At 37.6% G+C, this 18,046-nt stretch overlaps 1 protein-coding gene across 1 annotated transcript in view; it reads right to left on the bottom strand.

Moving 5' to 3' along the window:
- Positions 1-18,046, bottom strand: part of cdkal1 (CDK5 regulatory subunit associated protein 1-like 1) — a 399,108-nt gene that overhangs the window by 168,944 nt on the left and 212,118 nt on the right. Inside the window, exon 9 of the mRNA XM_066690832.1 lies at positions 14,087-14,253. Coding sequence (XP_066546929.1) covers positions 14,087-14,253 — 167 coding nt within the window. The remainder of the gene's footprint in view (positions 1-14,086; positions 14,254-18,046) is intronic.

Below are 18,046 nucleotides of genomic sequence, written 5' to 3'. Positions count from 1 at the left end.
TTATATTAATATATATATATATATATTACTGTAGACTTCTTCAATAAGGCCGTCTGAAGTTGAATTTACATCTTACCTTGCAAAAACCATATGAGCACAAGAGAATGTCCAAATTAGCATTATGTGCTCCTGATCTAATTGAGAACAAAGAATTCTGATTATGAAATTGAATAATGATTACATTCACATATTTCAACTGGAAATATGCCATTTAGAAATGCTGTAATGCTTTGTTTAATCAAATAGTGTGAATTTATTACTTATGAAATAACAAGGGGAATTCTAATTTTACCCTAATTACAGCACATGAATGGGCTGATTAAGCCTCATTTTACCCACACAAGCTGAGCATTAGCAACAAAATACTGTGGTTTAAAGCCATTTAAATAACACCACTATTGCTGTAATAAATATGTAAGTCATTATAGTTTATTTCAATCAATTCCCTGCAATAATTATATATTAGAGATATTCAGAACTTGCTAGATTAAAAAAATAGATTACAGATACAATTTAATTGAATAACTCAAAGATCACAAGTACCGTATAGGGTCAGTAGAACTGTTTAAGAATTGCAGGTCTTACATAATATGAGATTACATTTTAAACCTACTTAAAGTAATGAGAGTGGATGAAGGACTTTCCTAACTCATCTTTCACAGATCAATTCAAACTGGATCTGTAACTTAACTAGCAATCAAGCATTATCAAGTCAACAGAACCGATTATGTACAGATAAAAAATAATACAAGGGAAATTTAGTTTTATAAGCATTCCTGGCACATTTAAACACACTAGAATAATTTCAGAAGACTCAGCGGTCCACTTAAGTGTGCAACAGCACCAAGGGAATTCAAAAAAGGAAACTGTTTGAGATCACAAATTCTCTATACTTCTCTAAAGTAGAAAATGAACATAACGATTTTACTTGCACTGCATCGCCAGGAGGGTCGTTGGATTTGTATTTCCTGGATAGTTTTTGCTTTCTTTGGACAAGCACGTGTTTTGACATTCCCTGCTCAAAACACACAATCTGCAAAAACTGACAATATTAAAGAAGTTTCATCACAATTCCTGAATGGAAAACCGCTTTTTATGTCAACAGATTGAATTTTAGACATTTCCAAAGGAAAATCTGCTTTCAAAACAAATATGTCCGGAAGTCTTTATAGACAATATTTTTTGTTTAATAGTTCAGATAATTTTAACAGAAACTGCAGAGAATTTGGAAAGTATACTATAGCATTATGATGCTATACGTCTACTCGGCTTCTCACACAATCTCACAGTTCTCACTCAGGTCAAGATCCAGAGATACAGGTTGCTCCCAGATTGCAGAAGAAGTCCCTCAAGATTTGTGGAGTTGGATATGCCATCATTACCTTGAAAGATTAAGGGATTATCTTGATGTTGGTGAACATAACACTTTGCAGTGAGATTAGTATTGAGAAACAACAAGCTGTCTCCTAAAGTTGGTATTATAATCCACTATAAGCAACAAAACATTACCATGTCTGTTTGGAAATCATCTGATGACAGTAATTGGTTGAAGAATTCTTCCATGAAGCCCAGTTGTATTAACAGACACATTTGTCACTCTACGGAAGTGAACACAATTCCAAAAACACATTCCCTTTCAGGAAGGTCTGGCATCATTGCAGTGATATTCAAAGCAGACAATCTGTGTGCATTTTATGCATGCAAACATCACCTTTTGCACGTGCAAACTCAGAAGCACACATTTCTCACTACGCAGGTGTTGTCACTCCATTTCTACGGGTATATAACAAATTCTCATATTATCAAACTCAGAGAGATAAATCTGTTAGTGTTGCATGTTCAGTCATTTGGGCTTTTGTGATTTGTTCAATATATTTATATAAAAGGGAAAAATAACTGGACAATGGCTTTCTATCTTGCAGACTCCAAGGTCATTATTTTAGATGGGTAAATAGATCTTTTTATGTCAACATTAAGGTCCTCCACAATTTTCATACGCAAAAACAAATAAAGTCAGAATTATGTATTCATTATCAGTATATGTATTGAAAATAAAACTGCATTATGACTTGACTATCTCAGGTACAAAAACAAAGCCAAAACATTTGCCCATAGTTGGCCCAGCATGCACTCTGATGACCACAGTAAGTCTTTTAATACATTCTGCTCACAACTCTCTTTGCTTTTTATTCCAAATGACTGACTGGGTATCAGGTGAATTAAATGCCCATTAAACTTCAGTGTTTCTGCTATGTCTCTTGCATTGCAGGTATAGATTTTTCCCATAAGGGCTTAAGAAGAATTGAAGGAAATAAGGTTGATGAATACATGCATGTGATGACCAAACTTGAAAGTGGACATTCACAGGCACATGGAAAATGAAAGTTGTATTTATTATATATAGATCAAATTAAAAAATAGAAAGTTTGCTGAGATTTTTTAATCCAAGAAATTGAGAAAATGGTATCCATCATCAATTTTGGTCACACAAATCATAATTTGACTACATATAGATGATCAGACCAAATGGTTGTTAGGGAGTTGAATTTAAATACTTCTCAATATTCATTATCTCTGTTTCAGACAAGCACTTAAGTCTTTAATGTACAGACTGTATTCACACCGAAACGCTAATCTGAATTAAAATGTAATTCTCACTCACTTTCTCTCAACACCTATTCAGAGATGATGTTGTCACTATCCTGGGTGGCACATGGCAGATAGAGCAAGAAAGAGGGAGGCAACAGATGAGTGACAGAGTCTGTCTTCAACATGAGGCTCAGGAGGAAACACGTTCCTCTTCATCAGCCACCACAGCTGTCAATCTGTGTGAGCGTGCATCTGCTCCTGCAAAGTGCAGACCCTCAGAGAAGTTACACGGGGGTCTGTCAAAGCGGTATTATTTAATTTCACAGCTAACCTTACCATGCATTTATACCTCAGTGTTATCGAGTCATTTAACCAGAACACCATTAAGGATTATATTCCTTTTTTTTCCGGTATATAGATGTTTAACTATGACAATTGTGCAAAATAATAATCTGCCTTTTGAAACAAAAATGTATTCCTCAGTACACAATGTCCACGTGCATTCTGTCAAAATGCTGTAAATGTAACCTTGCACTGTGTTTTGGTCATCTGACAGTTTCATATCTCCAGAAGTTATAGATGTCACCTTGGTTGCTATTGGGTGAAAGGAGGGTGTGCACAGAAGCAATGCAGTCAGTACAATTTGTCATTTTTATACAGCCCTCAATGTTATCCAATGCCATCTTCATACTTTTTGAAAATACCATGTGAAGTCCATATGATAGTAAACATTGAGTGGGGAATTAAATGCACCCATTTACTTGTAGACTAATGTAAATATTAAGAAGATTCCTGTGACCTCTCAAAACACTGTAAGAGCTTTGGGTTTTATGAAGGAAAACACAGGCCTAGACCTTGTATTTTGTCCTTGCTATCTCCCAGTCAATGTTGAATTTGATGGCTGTATCACTGTCATATGTATGCAAGGCAGTCAATGCTGGAGGGTTAATTTAGAATGAGATTAGACTGACAGTTGCAGAGATAACTCTCTGCCTATAATAAAGTGGAGTATTTCTTTATGTTGTATAAGATAATTAATCCATTAAAATGTCATTCTTTCAGAGACTAAATGAATGTCCTCAAGGTATTTTGGTGGCTGCAGAACCTGCTATAGTACATGTTGCAATCAATGAATGACTCCTTGTTCATTCCCGATTGCCATTTACATTCACATTTATTTCCCTAAAACCAGCATTCTTCATTTATGATTTAGACACACTGCCCTTAACCCATTTTTATACAGGCTGACAGTCTTAGCCAACAGAGGGGTCTCTAGACAAAGCACACCTTCAGTGCTGCAACCAACTGTGAATGTCTGAGACTATTTTCACTTTCTTCCTGAATGAAGGCGAGAGAGAATGGGTTGAAATGGTCTCCGTAAGCCCAGCCACAAACCAAAATATAGCGAACGTAATGTTGCAAACTGCATAATAGTTCTCTGCCAAAAAGTGAGACTCCTGGAATTACATACACCTTCATTATTATAAATCCCACTGATTTAAATTTCAGATATTCACACCTCCTACACTGCTCACAGATGTTCAAGATTCCTGTCTTTGATATTGGTGGGGTGTGGGGTTTTGCAATTAAAAAAAAAGAAATGGTCTGATCCACTTCATAAAATTGTCAGAATGGTTTATCCGACAAATATATTTCAGCGCATTTAACAGATTAAGATGATATTGAAAAAGTTTACGAATGTAGACTGAAAATGGAAAACACTGATCTGTAACTTAAGTGTACACAGAGAGATGATATTACTAAAATCATTAATAAACACTTTTTAACACATGCATGTGATCTTGGTATTATAATATACAAACATACATTTACAGAAACATCAAGGTTCCTTAAGGTTCATTATATAAGAGTGGGAAGGAATGATTAAGTAGTAAAGGTGGTATAAATCAGTGTTTAAGTCTTGGAGAGAGACATCTGAAAATAGAAATTTAGAGAAATGCATTCCACAGATTAAAAAAAAAAAAAACTTGAAAAAGAGATACAGGAATAATCAGCAAAATACACAGAATTATACACCAGAAGATATGGTATAAGTAAAATACTTTTACCACAAAGGCATCTCTTGTTTTAAAGCTTTAATTTTAAAGTTTCTATAATTATCCTTGTGCGTATTTATACATTGGTGCATCTCTTGTTTGCTGTGATTTCTCCTCTGCCCCATCCATTTAGCTCAGGACTTCACTGCAGCATGTCTGCACTTGTTACCTCTTTGATCTAGGTTGTATGCTTTGTATTTTTATTAACTCCACTTTCATAATTCTTAAAGTGTTCTTTGTATCAATGCTTAATCTGAATCTTGTATTGAATTGCTTTGCTGCACTTTTGTAAGGCTTATGTAACCTATAAGTCACAATGGAGAAGGTGTGGTCTAGAAAGAAATATATAATAAAGCTCAATACATAAAAACATAAATAGACAGAAAGAGAGAGAAAGAGAGAGAGAGAAAGGCCATGCAATTAATTTAAGAAAAGCTTCAGTCTGACAAGAAGCTGCAAGAGGCAAGGTGAAGGGAAGAAACATGCAAGCAGGCCCTAGCAGCCGTGTGCCGAGTGCGTGCAGCTGGGCCAGGCTGAGAGAGCTGTGATTGGAGCTCCCTGCGGATACGGCACACCGGGAAGAAGAACCGTCTGGGGAAGGCAGCCGCGCGATGATTGGCACGTTTGGCATTTCACACCTTACAGAGATCAGAGGGCTACCCCTCTGTAAAAGATGCAGTCCACAGATGGCAGAGAGGAGTGGGAATAAAAAGCCTTTGTGATAGGTGTCTACAAAGGCTACAGCTCTGGTCATGTAAAATCAAGACTTCCAGTCGCCAGCAGGTGTGAACGATGCCGCTTAGTGCTGTTTGTAAAGCGTGTTCGGGGGGGAAGAAAGAGGCGGCTTCAAAGCCCCTGCTCAGCAAAGACAAACAGGTACTCGGCATTCAAACTGTTATAGATATTTACATGAATCAACACTCAAGAGGGACTCGTACATTGACTGGGACATTGAAATGTTTGTCGCTTATTATGCCGTTAGTTCAAACTGAACCGCTGAAAAGAGATGCGCTACAAAAAAGCAATGTGTGTTTGGGATGCAACCGTATGTGTAGACGGTTTGCTCAAGTTTAATAATAAGGGTACAAATGTACAATAAAAATATGAATAATTAAATACACCAGCTAGCTCATACTTTGCAGCTCTCACTATTTAATCATTATATGATAACAGTATGACCAAAACCATCTTCATCAAACACAAAACCATTCAGATGTCAGTCTGATCTGGAATAAAATAGCTGGTGTTCCTGGTATGGATGCCATGCTGTGACGTAGGTACAGATTCGTATGGACACGCCCTCAGAGCCGAGTCTAGTGTTCACTATTATTGTCCGTGTGGAAATCTGTCTGCTTTCTGTATTTCCCCAGGCCTTTTCCAATATTACAGCGGTGTACAAGTCTAAATTGGATGATTAATTACTGCAATTAAAATAAAGTGAAAATTGCATAGTATTCCCACGTGTGATTATGGCTATCCAGTTCAAATTGCCATGTTTGTTGTAATTTACGTAGGCAGTACCCAATAAGACAAAGGAGGAATAGCACAGCGAAAAACACAAACGACATTAACATTCAAAACGAAGATAGGGTTCAACAATCAATAGAATCACATAATAAAGAAAGCAGCAAGACTTTCAGTTGCATTTCATATTATATATATATATATATATATATAGTACTGATGTTTCAACAATCATAACAGACATGTTGTGATCAGGGTAGAGGTTATGTTGACTCTTTATTATGTATGTATATGAAACAGAACTAATTATACACAACTGACACTTTACCACACTAGGTCTCTTCATTCCTGATAGTAAATCTACACCCTTGCAATAAATAAATTAATTAATATCTTATCATTTAAATGGGTTTATAATTAATTCTCATAAAATAAACAATGAGTTTGCTGTCTGCAAAATGACAAGCAAACAAAAGAAGTGGCCTAAAACATGAATAGTGATCCAAATGTGTTACCAGCCAAAATAATCAAAATGTATTATTTAATTTTATGGAAAGGGTTTTGTACACATGACTATATACATTAACACAAACAAGTGCACAAATATATCAATATAAAAATGTATGCATTTTTGTTCACAGGGCACTTTAAAATCTCCTACTGTCTCAAAGTGTAGCCTCAAAGACGTAGCTTTTAGTAATATATTGAAAAGACTAATATAATACAGTGCAATACAATATTTGTTTCTGATGAAGACCTACTGAAAATGTGACAAAATGTTTTGGATGAAATTGTTATGTTTTTATTATTGTCTCAAACCTTGATGTACATCAAATAAAAAATCTAATACTGCATTATTGGTGAATTCAAACTGCATGACATCAAAGGCCAAAACCAAAAATTGTAGGGCGAGTACGGTCTTCGGGACACTTAGAGATCGGATGCAAAAATAAAAGAGAAAAGGAAAGACATTAAGATTTAGATCAGGAATTGGCCTGCTAAACCAAATACCATTTCCATAACAATAAACAAATAAAGGCTGATAACACATTTGTATCATTATTCATGTTTTAGGCTATCTTCATTATATATAAACCCATATAAATAATAACAAACTGGAATTTACTTAAAAAGATAAATACAAAATACAATGTGAAGTGTTATTCAGGTATTCATTCAGTTCTGTTGTATAGGTTAAATAAACAGCCAACATACATAACCTCTACCCAGGTTAAAACACTTTAGGTATGATTGTAAAATGTTAGAATTATATACATTACATAGATCTATAACTATAGATAGATGTAGAGAGAGATGTATATATACATACACATAAAGTGCCTATAGAAAGTATACACCCACATGAAAATGTGTCACCTTTTGTTGCCTTATAGCTTGGAACTTAAATGCATTAAAATCTTTTTTTTCCCATTTATCTTACAACCCCCCTTGTAATTGCAATCCTCAATTAGCCACAAGAGTCACATGGTGTCAGGATTAATTCAGCAGTTCCTGTAGGTTCCCTCCGCTGGGCAGTGTGTTTCAAAGCAAAGACTCAACCATGAGCATCAAGGAGCTTTCAAAAGAACTCCGGGACAAAGTTATTGAAAGGTACAGATCAGGGGATGGGTATGAAAAGAATATCAAAGGCCTTGAATATCCCTTGTAACACGGTCAAGATGATTATTAAGAAGTGGGAGGTGTATGGCACCACCAAGACCCTGCTTAGATCAGACCATCCATCAAAACTGAATGACTGTGCAAGAAGGAGACAGATCAGAGAGACCAATGGCAAGTTTGTAAGATCTACAGACTTTTATAATCTAGACTGGTCAAAGTGAGAATGTGACAACAATATCCCAAGCAATCCACAAATATGCCTGTATGTTACTCAAGAAAGCCTGCCTTGAATCCCATCTGGAGTATCAAAAACACACTCACTCAGGAGATTCTGTAGTCATGTAGCCAAAAGTGTTGTGGTCTGATGAAACAAAATGTTAACTTTTTGGCCTAAATGCAAAGAATTATCTTTGGTGCAAACTCAACACAGAGCATTACCCAAAAAACACCATCCCTACTCATGTTATGGGGATGTTTTTCATCAGCAGGAACTGGAGCACTTTTCACAAGAGAAGGGAAAATGAATGTAGCAAAGTAAAGAAAAATACTTGAGGAAAACCTGCTGCCCTCTGAAAAACAACTGAAACTGGGACACAAATTCACCTTTCAGCATGACAATGACCAGAAGCACACAGCCAGAGCTATACTGGAACGGCTTAGGAACGAAAAGGTAAATGTCTTTGAGTGGACCCGACAGAGCTCTGACCTTAATCCAATCGAAAATGTGTGACAAGACTTCTAGGTGCCTCTACTAAGTATTAACCCAGGGGGGGTGGAGACATATTTATAGTATATGTATACAGTGTATAGGCCTATATATTAAATGATCTTAAAAAATATTAGTTTTAAACCAGATAGAGAATGGTACTTCAGAGCACTGTAAAGATATGCAACTTTCAAAGATTTTTAAGACCCAATCAGAGGATACAATGAGTCTATGTGACTCATTCGACATTAGCCAAATACCTACATAAAAAAAAAAAAAAGTATTCCAGTTATTCTGAGTTTTCCAGTTGTAAGGGTCATCCCACCAGCACCAACACAATATATTAGGATATATATTTTGAAGTTCCTTACATTGGATGCATCTAGTAATAGACAAGTTTCCTTTACAAAAAGGAAATAAATGACTTACATTTTGAATGAATCTCTACTCATCTGTTCCAGTGATACCTATTCACTCTAGGTATCAAAATGACTCTACATAGAAACTGCAAAGAATGACCTCCAAACCCGCCTCCAACTATACCTTCCCGTACCTACCGACTGATTGGAAGATTTTTCAGCATCAATTTTACCTAGTGTTCTTAAAATGGTACATTAAGCCACTAATGGACAAAGTCTCTGGAGATTCATTAATATGAAAATCGTACATGTTTCGTGTGAAATTAGAAGTCAGCGCTTGAAATACAAATTGCGTTCGCTTCCCTGGGGCCCTGGGTATAATTGACTGAACTGTAAGTGTTCTCACATGTCTCACTTGTAGATTAAAGGCTTGAATAGTAGGGGGGGGGATAACACAACTGAAACAGGATATGACCAAAACCTGAGTCAAACCTGCTTCACAGACACAGCCGACAGGAGTTATGGAGTCTGGTACCTTAAAGATAAGCAGGCCGTCCAATTGAACTCTGTGATACGAGCTGATTGGAAACTGCAGAAAAATGCGTGATGTAATTCCCGATGCAAGTAATACAACCCTTTACCAGAGGTTACGCTATTCCATGAATGCAAATAAGGGTTAAAGTTTAATAACGACTATAATTATTTAGTAATTATTTGTTCAGCAGACTTGCAGATTGTCGGGACTCCAAATTAAGAGTGGCCCCTGATACCAATTTCTCTTTACATTCTCTCCATGTTGTTATTTCCACAGGTCTAGAAAATGTTGCATGCTGCGAAGTATACTTTAAACCAGATATATAAAACACAATGCCAGCTGTTTATTTTCAATTGATGCACTATATTTGGTACCGTGGAAGGCTTTTATAGTAGGCAGCATGTGTTTATTAGTATACTTAGTTTAGCCTGGGTGATACAAATTTACCACAACTGAGGAAGAATGCAAGACAAATACAGCTGTGGCATGTGGCTGTTTCCAGTGGAATGCTAAAGTCATGACAACATGAAAGCCCAGATTGCTGATAAAGAAATTGGTAACATTGCTGGATGCGATGTTCACTTGGCAGCATTTGCTGGTAATGTCAATGAATAGCTATAGAGAGATAAAAGGTTTTTACACTCAGTTCTTGCAATCCTGAGGCTCTCTGCATTATGCTAGAATTGTCAACAGCTCATGTTAAAAAAAATTATTAATCCATTTCTTGAACATTATCAGAGCTACTGAATGTGATGACACACTTAATTGAAATAGCGCACAGTTCAGATCAAGACCCTAACACTTATTGTAATGAGATAACTACTCATTAGCTGACCATTACAATGTATGAATTCTACCTTTTGTCAAGTGAGGTAATTCAATACTGTAATCCCGCGGGTCAGACCTTTACACTTGTGAAACCTTCAGAGCTTAGTCAGAAATACCTTTCAAGACCTCTCCTTACACTGCATATCCAGTGCAAAAATGCTCAATTGTATGGTCCTTGAGTTGGCTGACCATATAGGGCTACATCTAAATTACCTAATGGATAAAAGCAAAAAAAAACAAGTGGAATCACAGGCAGAAAGAAAATACAATAATCTGGGATGTTAATTAAGGTGAATATTCAGCCAGAAGGCTAGAGTAATTCTTCCAAACTGAATGTAATTGAATAACTTTGGTCCAAACTCAACCCATGATTGACCATAGTTTAGACTGACAGTCTGGTTGGAAAATTCTTGCAGATGTTGGTGCACAGTATAATCCTGTGGGGCAGAAAATGCCCTCATCTGGTATAATGAAAAACAGTGTCAGTATTTATAGACACAGAACAGTTCATAAACTGAAGCCAGATGGTGAAATAACCAAACCAGTAAGATTTCTACTGTTCGGTTTAGCATTTGTAAGTGAACACTAACCATAAGTTCCAGTAGGAACTGAACACGCATGAATGCAAATGCACACAAACCAGTGAAATGATCCACATGGGAAACAAACGGGCTCATTAAGGTACATGACAGGAAAGAATGTTGATCGGTTTCCGCCATGTTGGAGAGATCTGGGACAAAACCATCTAAAACACAAAGAGAACTAACTGATTCCCCAGTTGTATTTTTCACCCAGAGATAACAAGCTCATTAAGCAGTGAAACTGATGCACCTGAATCTTGTGCATTCCTGTGATGAATACAACAGCAAATTAAAAGCAGGCTGAGGGCACTGCAAACTCTAAGGGAATGCAAGGTACTGTAAAGTGGAGGTCAGCCCTGAATGGCAGGTGACACAAGGGAGAACAAAGCAGGTGACAACATTGCACAGAGGAGAAGGCAAGCCCAGTGTTTCTGTTTAGAGAATGTGAGGCATTAGACAAGGACACTGCATATGAGCTGCCAACGTAGTTTATAAGGCATCCTGAGAGCAATTCAGCCTACAGCAGACATGAGAAGACGGGAATGCTGGTCCACAATACTAAGTTGACAAGAGACACTTTCATTCAGCAAATCTATCTTAGATTTTAAAATATATATATAATGAAACTCCTGAATTACTATTGCTTGGCGTGGCTTTAGACTGTGCTCTAGCCAAGACTAATTCTAATCAAGATCTATGAATATGTCAGATTTCTTTGGCCTTGTTTAGTTTTATCCTTTAATGCTTCAGATTGTTGCATGGGTGAAATCAGCTCTCTGGGCAGTTCTGATCGGCTGACCGTCTGCAGGGCTCCAGGGCTCCTGTCCTAGTTTCCTGCAAGGATGAGTGGAGTTGAGTAATTTGCGCCTGTTCCATATTGGAAGGTATGGAAGTGGGAAAATGTCAATTTTAAATACATTTATATTCAAAAGCATTTCATTGTAAAGGAAAGCAAACGTTTCTTGTCTAAGACTGTTATATTTGCTAAGTTGAGAATGTGTTTTTTCCCAACCTTGCATTTTTTTTCTCCTTCTGAATAGCATCCCAAGATTGAAAGAGCAAAGTAATCTTTCTCAAACCAGTCTTAAATCTTAAGGGAATTAATTTATTTGCACGGTATCCAATGGACTTACCTCTAACAGGCCTGGAGACCCGAGCTATTCTGCATTTAAATTGTACTTCCTAAACTCCTTTGGTCGAGCATATCAAAGATAATTGTGAGATCTGTATGAATGCAACAGAGGATATACTTAAGATGAAGGTGCTGAGGAATATTAAAAAGGACACCCATTACTAAATTAATTTAATCTTTAGCATTTTAATTGGAAACCTGGTTTTATAGCGTGTCTTCGCTTGCTTCAGTTTTCCACTCAGGTACTGATAACACCCTACGTCCCCTCCCCTTTTCTCTCCACATCCTCCCAAATTCAAAGCCCCCTCTTCTGTTTGACAGCTGCTTTGCAATTCACAGGAGAAGAGACAGAGATAGACTTATAATAACCTTTCTGTTCCCTGCCTACTAGCTAAGGTTTGCTATATGGTTATTTTTTTTATAAGCCTGACATAAGGTAGAGTAACATGGCCTTTACTGCTAAAAGCAGCCTATAATTTGATGTCTCTTCCTTTCAGATTTAAACAGAACTCTTGGAAGTAGTAAACCATTTATAAAAGAATCACAGTAAAAAAATATACATTTCAAAATAAAAAAAAAGGAAGTTACAAAGAGCTCTGCTAAGATGTGCCGTCCTACCTTTCATCATACCATTAACATCCGCCAAAAAATGCCAAAAGGAATGGGCAGTTGAAGCAATTTTGGCCTAACAGCACCCATCTTCCTGAACACAGACATTTCTAAAATGTTTTTGGAACGTGCACTTGACATTTTCTTTAGCAGTCATCAATGAGATGAATTAGGTTGGCCTTCATAATGCAGTGTGCATCCTTGTTTTAAATTTAATAGCCAAGGCCTTTGTGCTTTTGCTGCTTTTTTTATCCCCAATAACTTATCAGTACCACCTGAGTTAGGCTATCAATACAATAGAATGTATACAGAAAAACCTAAAAATAAACATGGTTAAAAATGGTGAACAAAAAACTCATTTCATATACCTAACAACTGAGCAAATCTGGAATGTATGATAACCACATTTGTTGATAAGATGGAGTAAGTGTCCACACTAACATACCGCCTACCCTACATTTTTAATTAGCGTTTAATTGTTATTCTGTAACATAAAAAAAGCTTCATCAGTTTTTAATTTGAAAGTAACGGAGCATAAACGTAACCTATACTTATGGGGACAAAATTACAACCTCAATTAACCCAGACCAAATTAAAACTGCATCCCCCAGCACTTCTTCCCCACAACTTGAGGATTAAGACTCCAAACTGCACCTGGGGTTTCGTGGAAAAAGGCAAATGTATGTCCACTGCACTAGTCCGGCTAATAGGCTTTTACAATCAAGATGGTCATGAGAAAATGACTGATGCAGGGCTAGTTCCCCATATATTTGGGGGTTACCTGAAACCCTTACGAAGGAAGGAAGAATAAAGTTAAACAAATCAAGGAAAATACATCAGATGACATTTTGCTAGTATTATACTGCAACCATTTCTAATCAAAATAATCCTTTGTTAGCAATCTCAGCTATACATACTCTAAATATTCTGTCACACAGCTAAATTAGCTTAATACTGTACATTTATTATAATTATTATTTTTATTATCATCATTGTTATTATTAAAAAGATGCCTTTATCCAATACCAATTACACGGTTTAGCTAACAATAACATAAAATGTTCTCCATCTACACGATAAAGTAAATCACAATAAAAATCACTACAGTGAAGGAAACAGTAGTATAAGAGACAAGACCAGAAAGGCCCATGGCTGTGATCTATACAGGTGCGTCGAAAGGTGGTAAGACACTGCATCTCTAAATGGCAGCTCAATCCACCACTGTGGGACGAGGGGAGAGGCAGAGCATGCCAGGGAGGTCGGCGCACCTGAGGTAAGGCATAACGAATCGATCTGCAGTAGAGGAACGGCAAGGACAATAGGAGATACAGGGAGAGACCTGAGACGAGGTCAGAAGAGGCAGCTTGTTGGTGGGAGTCATGTATAAGGACTAGGGTTTTGAAATTCATATAAGAGAAGTGAGGCAGAGAGATGACAAAAGCAGAGCAGTAGAATTCAGAAGCCGGTCCAAATCTTCCCCCTGAACACATTATTTGTTCATCCTAAGAGCCAGAGTATCAGTCAGATGAACTGCTTATCACTGGCCTGTGCTAAGGGGACTTGCCAAAAGCCTCTACTCTTGAGAGTGGTGCCTCTATGTTCATACCTCCAGGTGCTCCAGGATGTAAGGAGGGTTGGTCATGCCCAGTCTCAACATTGCACCCTTGGGGATCACTTCCACCAGCTTCCATAGCAGGGTGGGCAGGTCCGTGCCAATGTCTCTCCCATAGGCTCCTGTGTCTTCACTGGTTAGCCAGATCTCACAGACACCCTCTGAGGAGAGAAAAACAGCACATCCTGAAAACATAGCAATACTGGCAAAAACTGCCCTGCAAGCTAGATATTACACCAATGAATGAAAGTCAAGTTATTATTATCCAGACACCTGCAAAAATTTGTGAGTGGGAATGTTATTCCATGCAGATGACCAAAAAAAGGGAAATTACAAATACAAAATCAAAACATTGCTGCACATTTAGTAGAGTAGTTTACAATTGTTTAAACTACCACCCCAAAGATTTCTTAACCTATGGCCATTTAGCCACTAAGATTCCTCACCCCCCTCCCACTATTCATTGAATGAAGAATGTGCAGAGTAGTCACGAAAACCAAACTGTGACTCAGGAACAATAAAAAGAAATCATATTTATGAGTTTTTAATGACAAGCGTTTTGCAATTAAAGTTTACTGGAAATTCCGAAAATCTGTTTGCGGCACTGCAGTTTCAGTACTTTATGTGCAACCATGACACACTGCATTTTTGGGTGAATTCAAAACCATGAAAACATAATGCAAACCTTCTCATTAAGCTAACACACAACAGCACCGGCTTTGTTTATAACGGTCTGCCACTGTCTCTAATTGAATGTGCTATGTCTTTGCAGAGGACTCTCTAATTATGGTCTATTTTATAATGGCTGAAACAATAACTGACTTTGTGTTTATTTTATTGACTCATTTTGTTTTGCAGGCTTTATGTCATCGGGATTTGTTTACCTGGGGAATCCCCAGTCATGTAACACCTACAACCTCATTGCTGAACAAGTGAGTGCAGCTGGTTTAGCCTATTTCACATGCTTGCTGTGGCCTGCGCTCAACTCAAATTCAAATAGACGAGTGGTTAATGAGACTGAGGATCCCAACCTTAGACTTCCCTCTCTCCTGGGAGTTTACTTACATCAATATTTCCAAATAAGGCAGTTTTTCTAATTCGGAGATGCTTAGCAAGAGCTCATCATTGATCAATTATCAGTGATAAACCTGCACCAGTCAGTCTATTCTTCTAACAATTTAAAACAACAATTCCACTTTTTGGAAACTACATTTTGGAAACTCCTGTAAAGTAAAACATGAATTTATAATGCAGACAACATTATTCACAACATTATCATCATTATTAGTATCACCATGGTTGTTGTTAATAGGCATTTGGATGTCAAACATCCTACCTGGACTAGGCCTATAACATGCCTAGTAGAAATACAAAATATGTCTGCAGCGGAAAAATGTCTGTGCACACTTGCAAAAGGCTGTGATCTAGACTACAGTTATGTGGAATCATTAATGTAATGTTATTATTTGACTACAACTCAAAACAGGACACAAGTGGACGTTGTTTCCATTATCTGACAATCATTAAAGTGATCATTGCATATTATTTTGACCTTCCATTTTTTCCAAATTAGATGCATGTACTTTTATATAGGAATGGGTGGGCTTTCTTTTTTGTTCTTCCTAAAAAGTGAGGTGCACGCGAGGGAGGGAAAACTATGCCAGTTAATGGAAACACAAACGATGTGGAAACAATATCATTCAGCTGGGCTGTCTAGGTGGAGACTGCCAGACCCCTGCAGGGATTACGCACGGAGTGCTCTGAAGGAAACAGCTGTGATGGCAAGTCAACTGCCAACGCAAAAGGTCTGCTTCAGCTTCCTGGAGAATACCACTCGCGAATCAAAACAAAAGGCAAACAACAAAATGGCTGGAGGGGAGGTGATGGAGTTTGTCTGGGGTGAGTGCAAATTAACAGCAGCCTCAGCAGCTAGGCAAATGTCACAATTCCCATCTCACCTAATGCTGGTCTTGGGAGAGAGACGGCTGTGACTGGACTCTGTAACTCTTGGGCCTCTTCTGCCTCCTCAAGCATGACAGCAGTGAAGCCTTGGGGTTTCAGACACGTTACTTAGCCCTTTACCAATCAATATACGAAAGTTTGATGCCATGATATTGAAGTCACAATGATGCTGACAGTCCAAATCAAATTAATATATTCTCTGTGATATAAACAGGAGGTATCCCATGTCATGCTCCAGCAAATAATGTAGGAATCATGAATGATATGGAGGTTCATCAACCAATTTTCTCTGAAACATAAATATCATAAATAAGGAAAAATAACTATTTTTGTCCTTATGCACTATGATTTAGGTACAACTAATTAAATGCAATTGAGATATTGGCATTTCAAGGTATGCCTATTATGCATACACTAGGATTAGTCTACTTTCTATAATCTCAGTATGATAATATGAACTGGGTTGCTTCAAGGCAGTTCCTAGAACATTCAAACAAATCCACTGCAAAAAAAAAAAACCTCATTGCGGAGACTGATTGATTTTTGCATAGGCAAACTATTACTGCTGATGCTCTGCATATTCCCAGTGAAGAGGCATTGGATTTCTTGATTGTACCCACTACCAAACTTATTGACTCCAACCTGTTAATCCCAATAATGATTTACTTGAACCGAACCAGCAGCCATTTTAATGTCAAGAACAGGTTCATTATTTGGCGCTCTAAGCTCACTGTGGGAGTTGGGAAAGCAAACTGACCCCTGCGAAAGGAATGTGTTCCCCGCTTAGGAAGGCATCCCTAATGCACATGTTAAAGGCATTAGGCTCCATTACCACTAGGCTAGGTAATTACAAATTGCCCTTTGGTCACAGCTCGCTGATGACTCTCTCTCCAAGCTGGTAACCTGAGCCGGGAGATTTTAATCTCTGCACAGCCATCCCCAGAAATAAATTTCATTAAAGAAAAGAGCAACTTAAAAGAAAGAGCGAGGGAAAAAAAAGTCTAATAAGAACTTAAATAGTTTCTATGTCGCAGACACAGACGGAGATTGCATATTTATGCAGGTTTCCAACCCCCCCCCACCCACGAATTTTACATAAGCTTCCCCTGCATTATTTTCCCAATCTGCGTGATAAACATTCCATTACCAGAGGCAATTGTACTGCTGTTTCTATAGATATTTATTCATGCTCAGATTACAGTGGCTTCTCCAGACATTTCTCATTTCCCTAGTATGTAAAGCTAGGCTAAGTGCTATAATCCAAATCACATAAGTATACAATTCTCATTTAAATTTAAAAACATAAACAACCCATTTACAATCTAAACTTTACTCCATGCACAGCCTTAGTCATTTGGCTGAACAGCTGCTGTGTATATTATGTCGCAACGGAGGTAACGAATATCAACAATACACACTTCATAGCCTCCTGAGGGCAAGGCATAAATTGCCTATATATTGACACACAGGACAACCTGTGAATACATCAAAAAGGGCCTATTTGCTCTCTGCTGAGAATTCATATAGAATCAGCTCTAGCAGACATTTGAGAGGAACCATGTTAAGGCAGAACCAGCTGCAATATATGTCCCTTCTTAGCTTGAATCGCCCTCCTGGTGGTGACATACAGCCGTAAAATACAGGCAACTTAACACAGTACCCTTCATGGATTGGTTTATTTGTGCCCCCATCAACTAGCCTCCTCCAGTTGTATACATGTATGCGAGTGTTTTTAATTAAGAGATCGTTCCCACTGTCAGTAATGACTTCAAAAGCAACTAAAATTGCTAGAAATAAAATGACAACAAATCAGGTACCCTATGAACATTGAGGTTCTAAGAAGCATGTCAACAAACATACCAGCATTCCATCACCCTGTATGCAACTTGTAAAAACCACACCTTGCCACAAAATGTCCAGAGCAACAACATGGTGTTGCAGTTTGGCCCTGCTAAAAGGACAAAAACGGTCTGTTTATTTCATAGGTATAAC

This window comes from Amia ocellicauda, chromosome 18, assembly GCF_036373705.1.
Source record: "Amia ocellicauda isolate fAmiCal2 chromosome 18, fAmiCal2.hap1, whole genome shotgun sequence".
NCBI classification, from domain to species: domain Eukaryota; kingdom Metazoa; phylum Chordata; class Actinopteri; order Amiiformes; family Amiidae; genus Amia; species Amia ocellicauda.
Note: the sequence above shows the minus strand (reverse complement) of the source record. Positions and strands in the feature narration are given on the sequence as shown.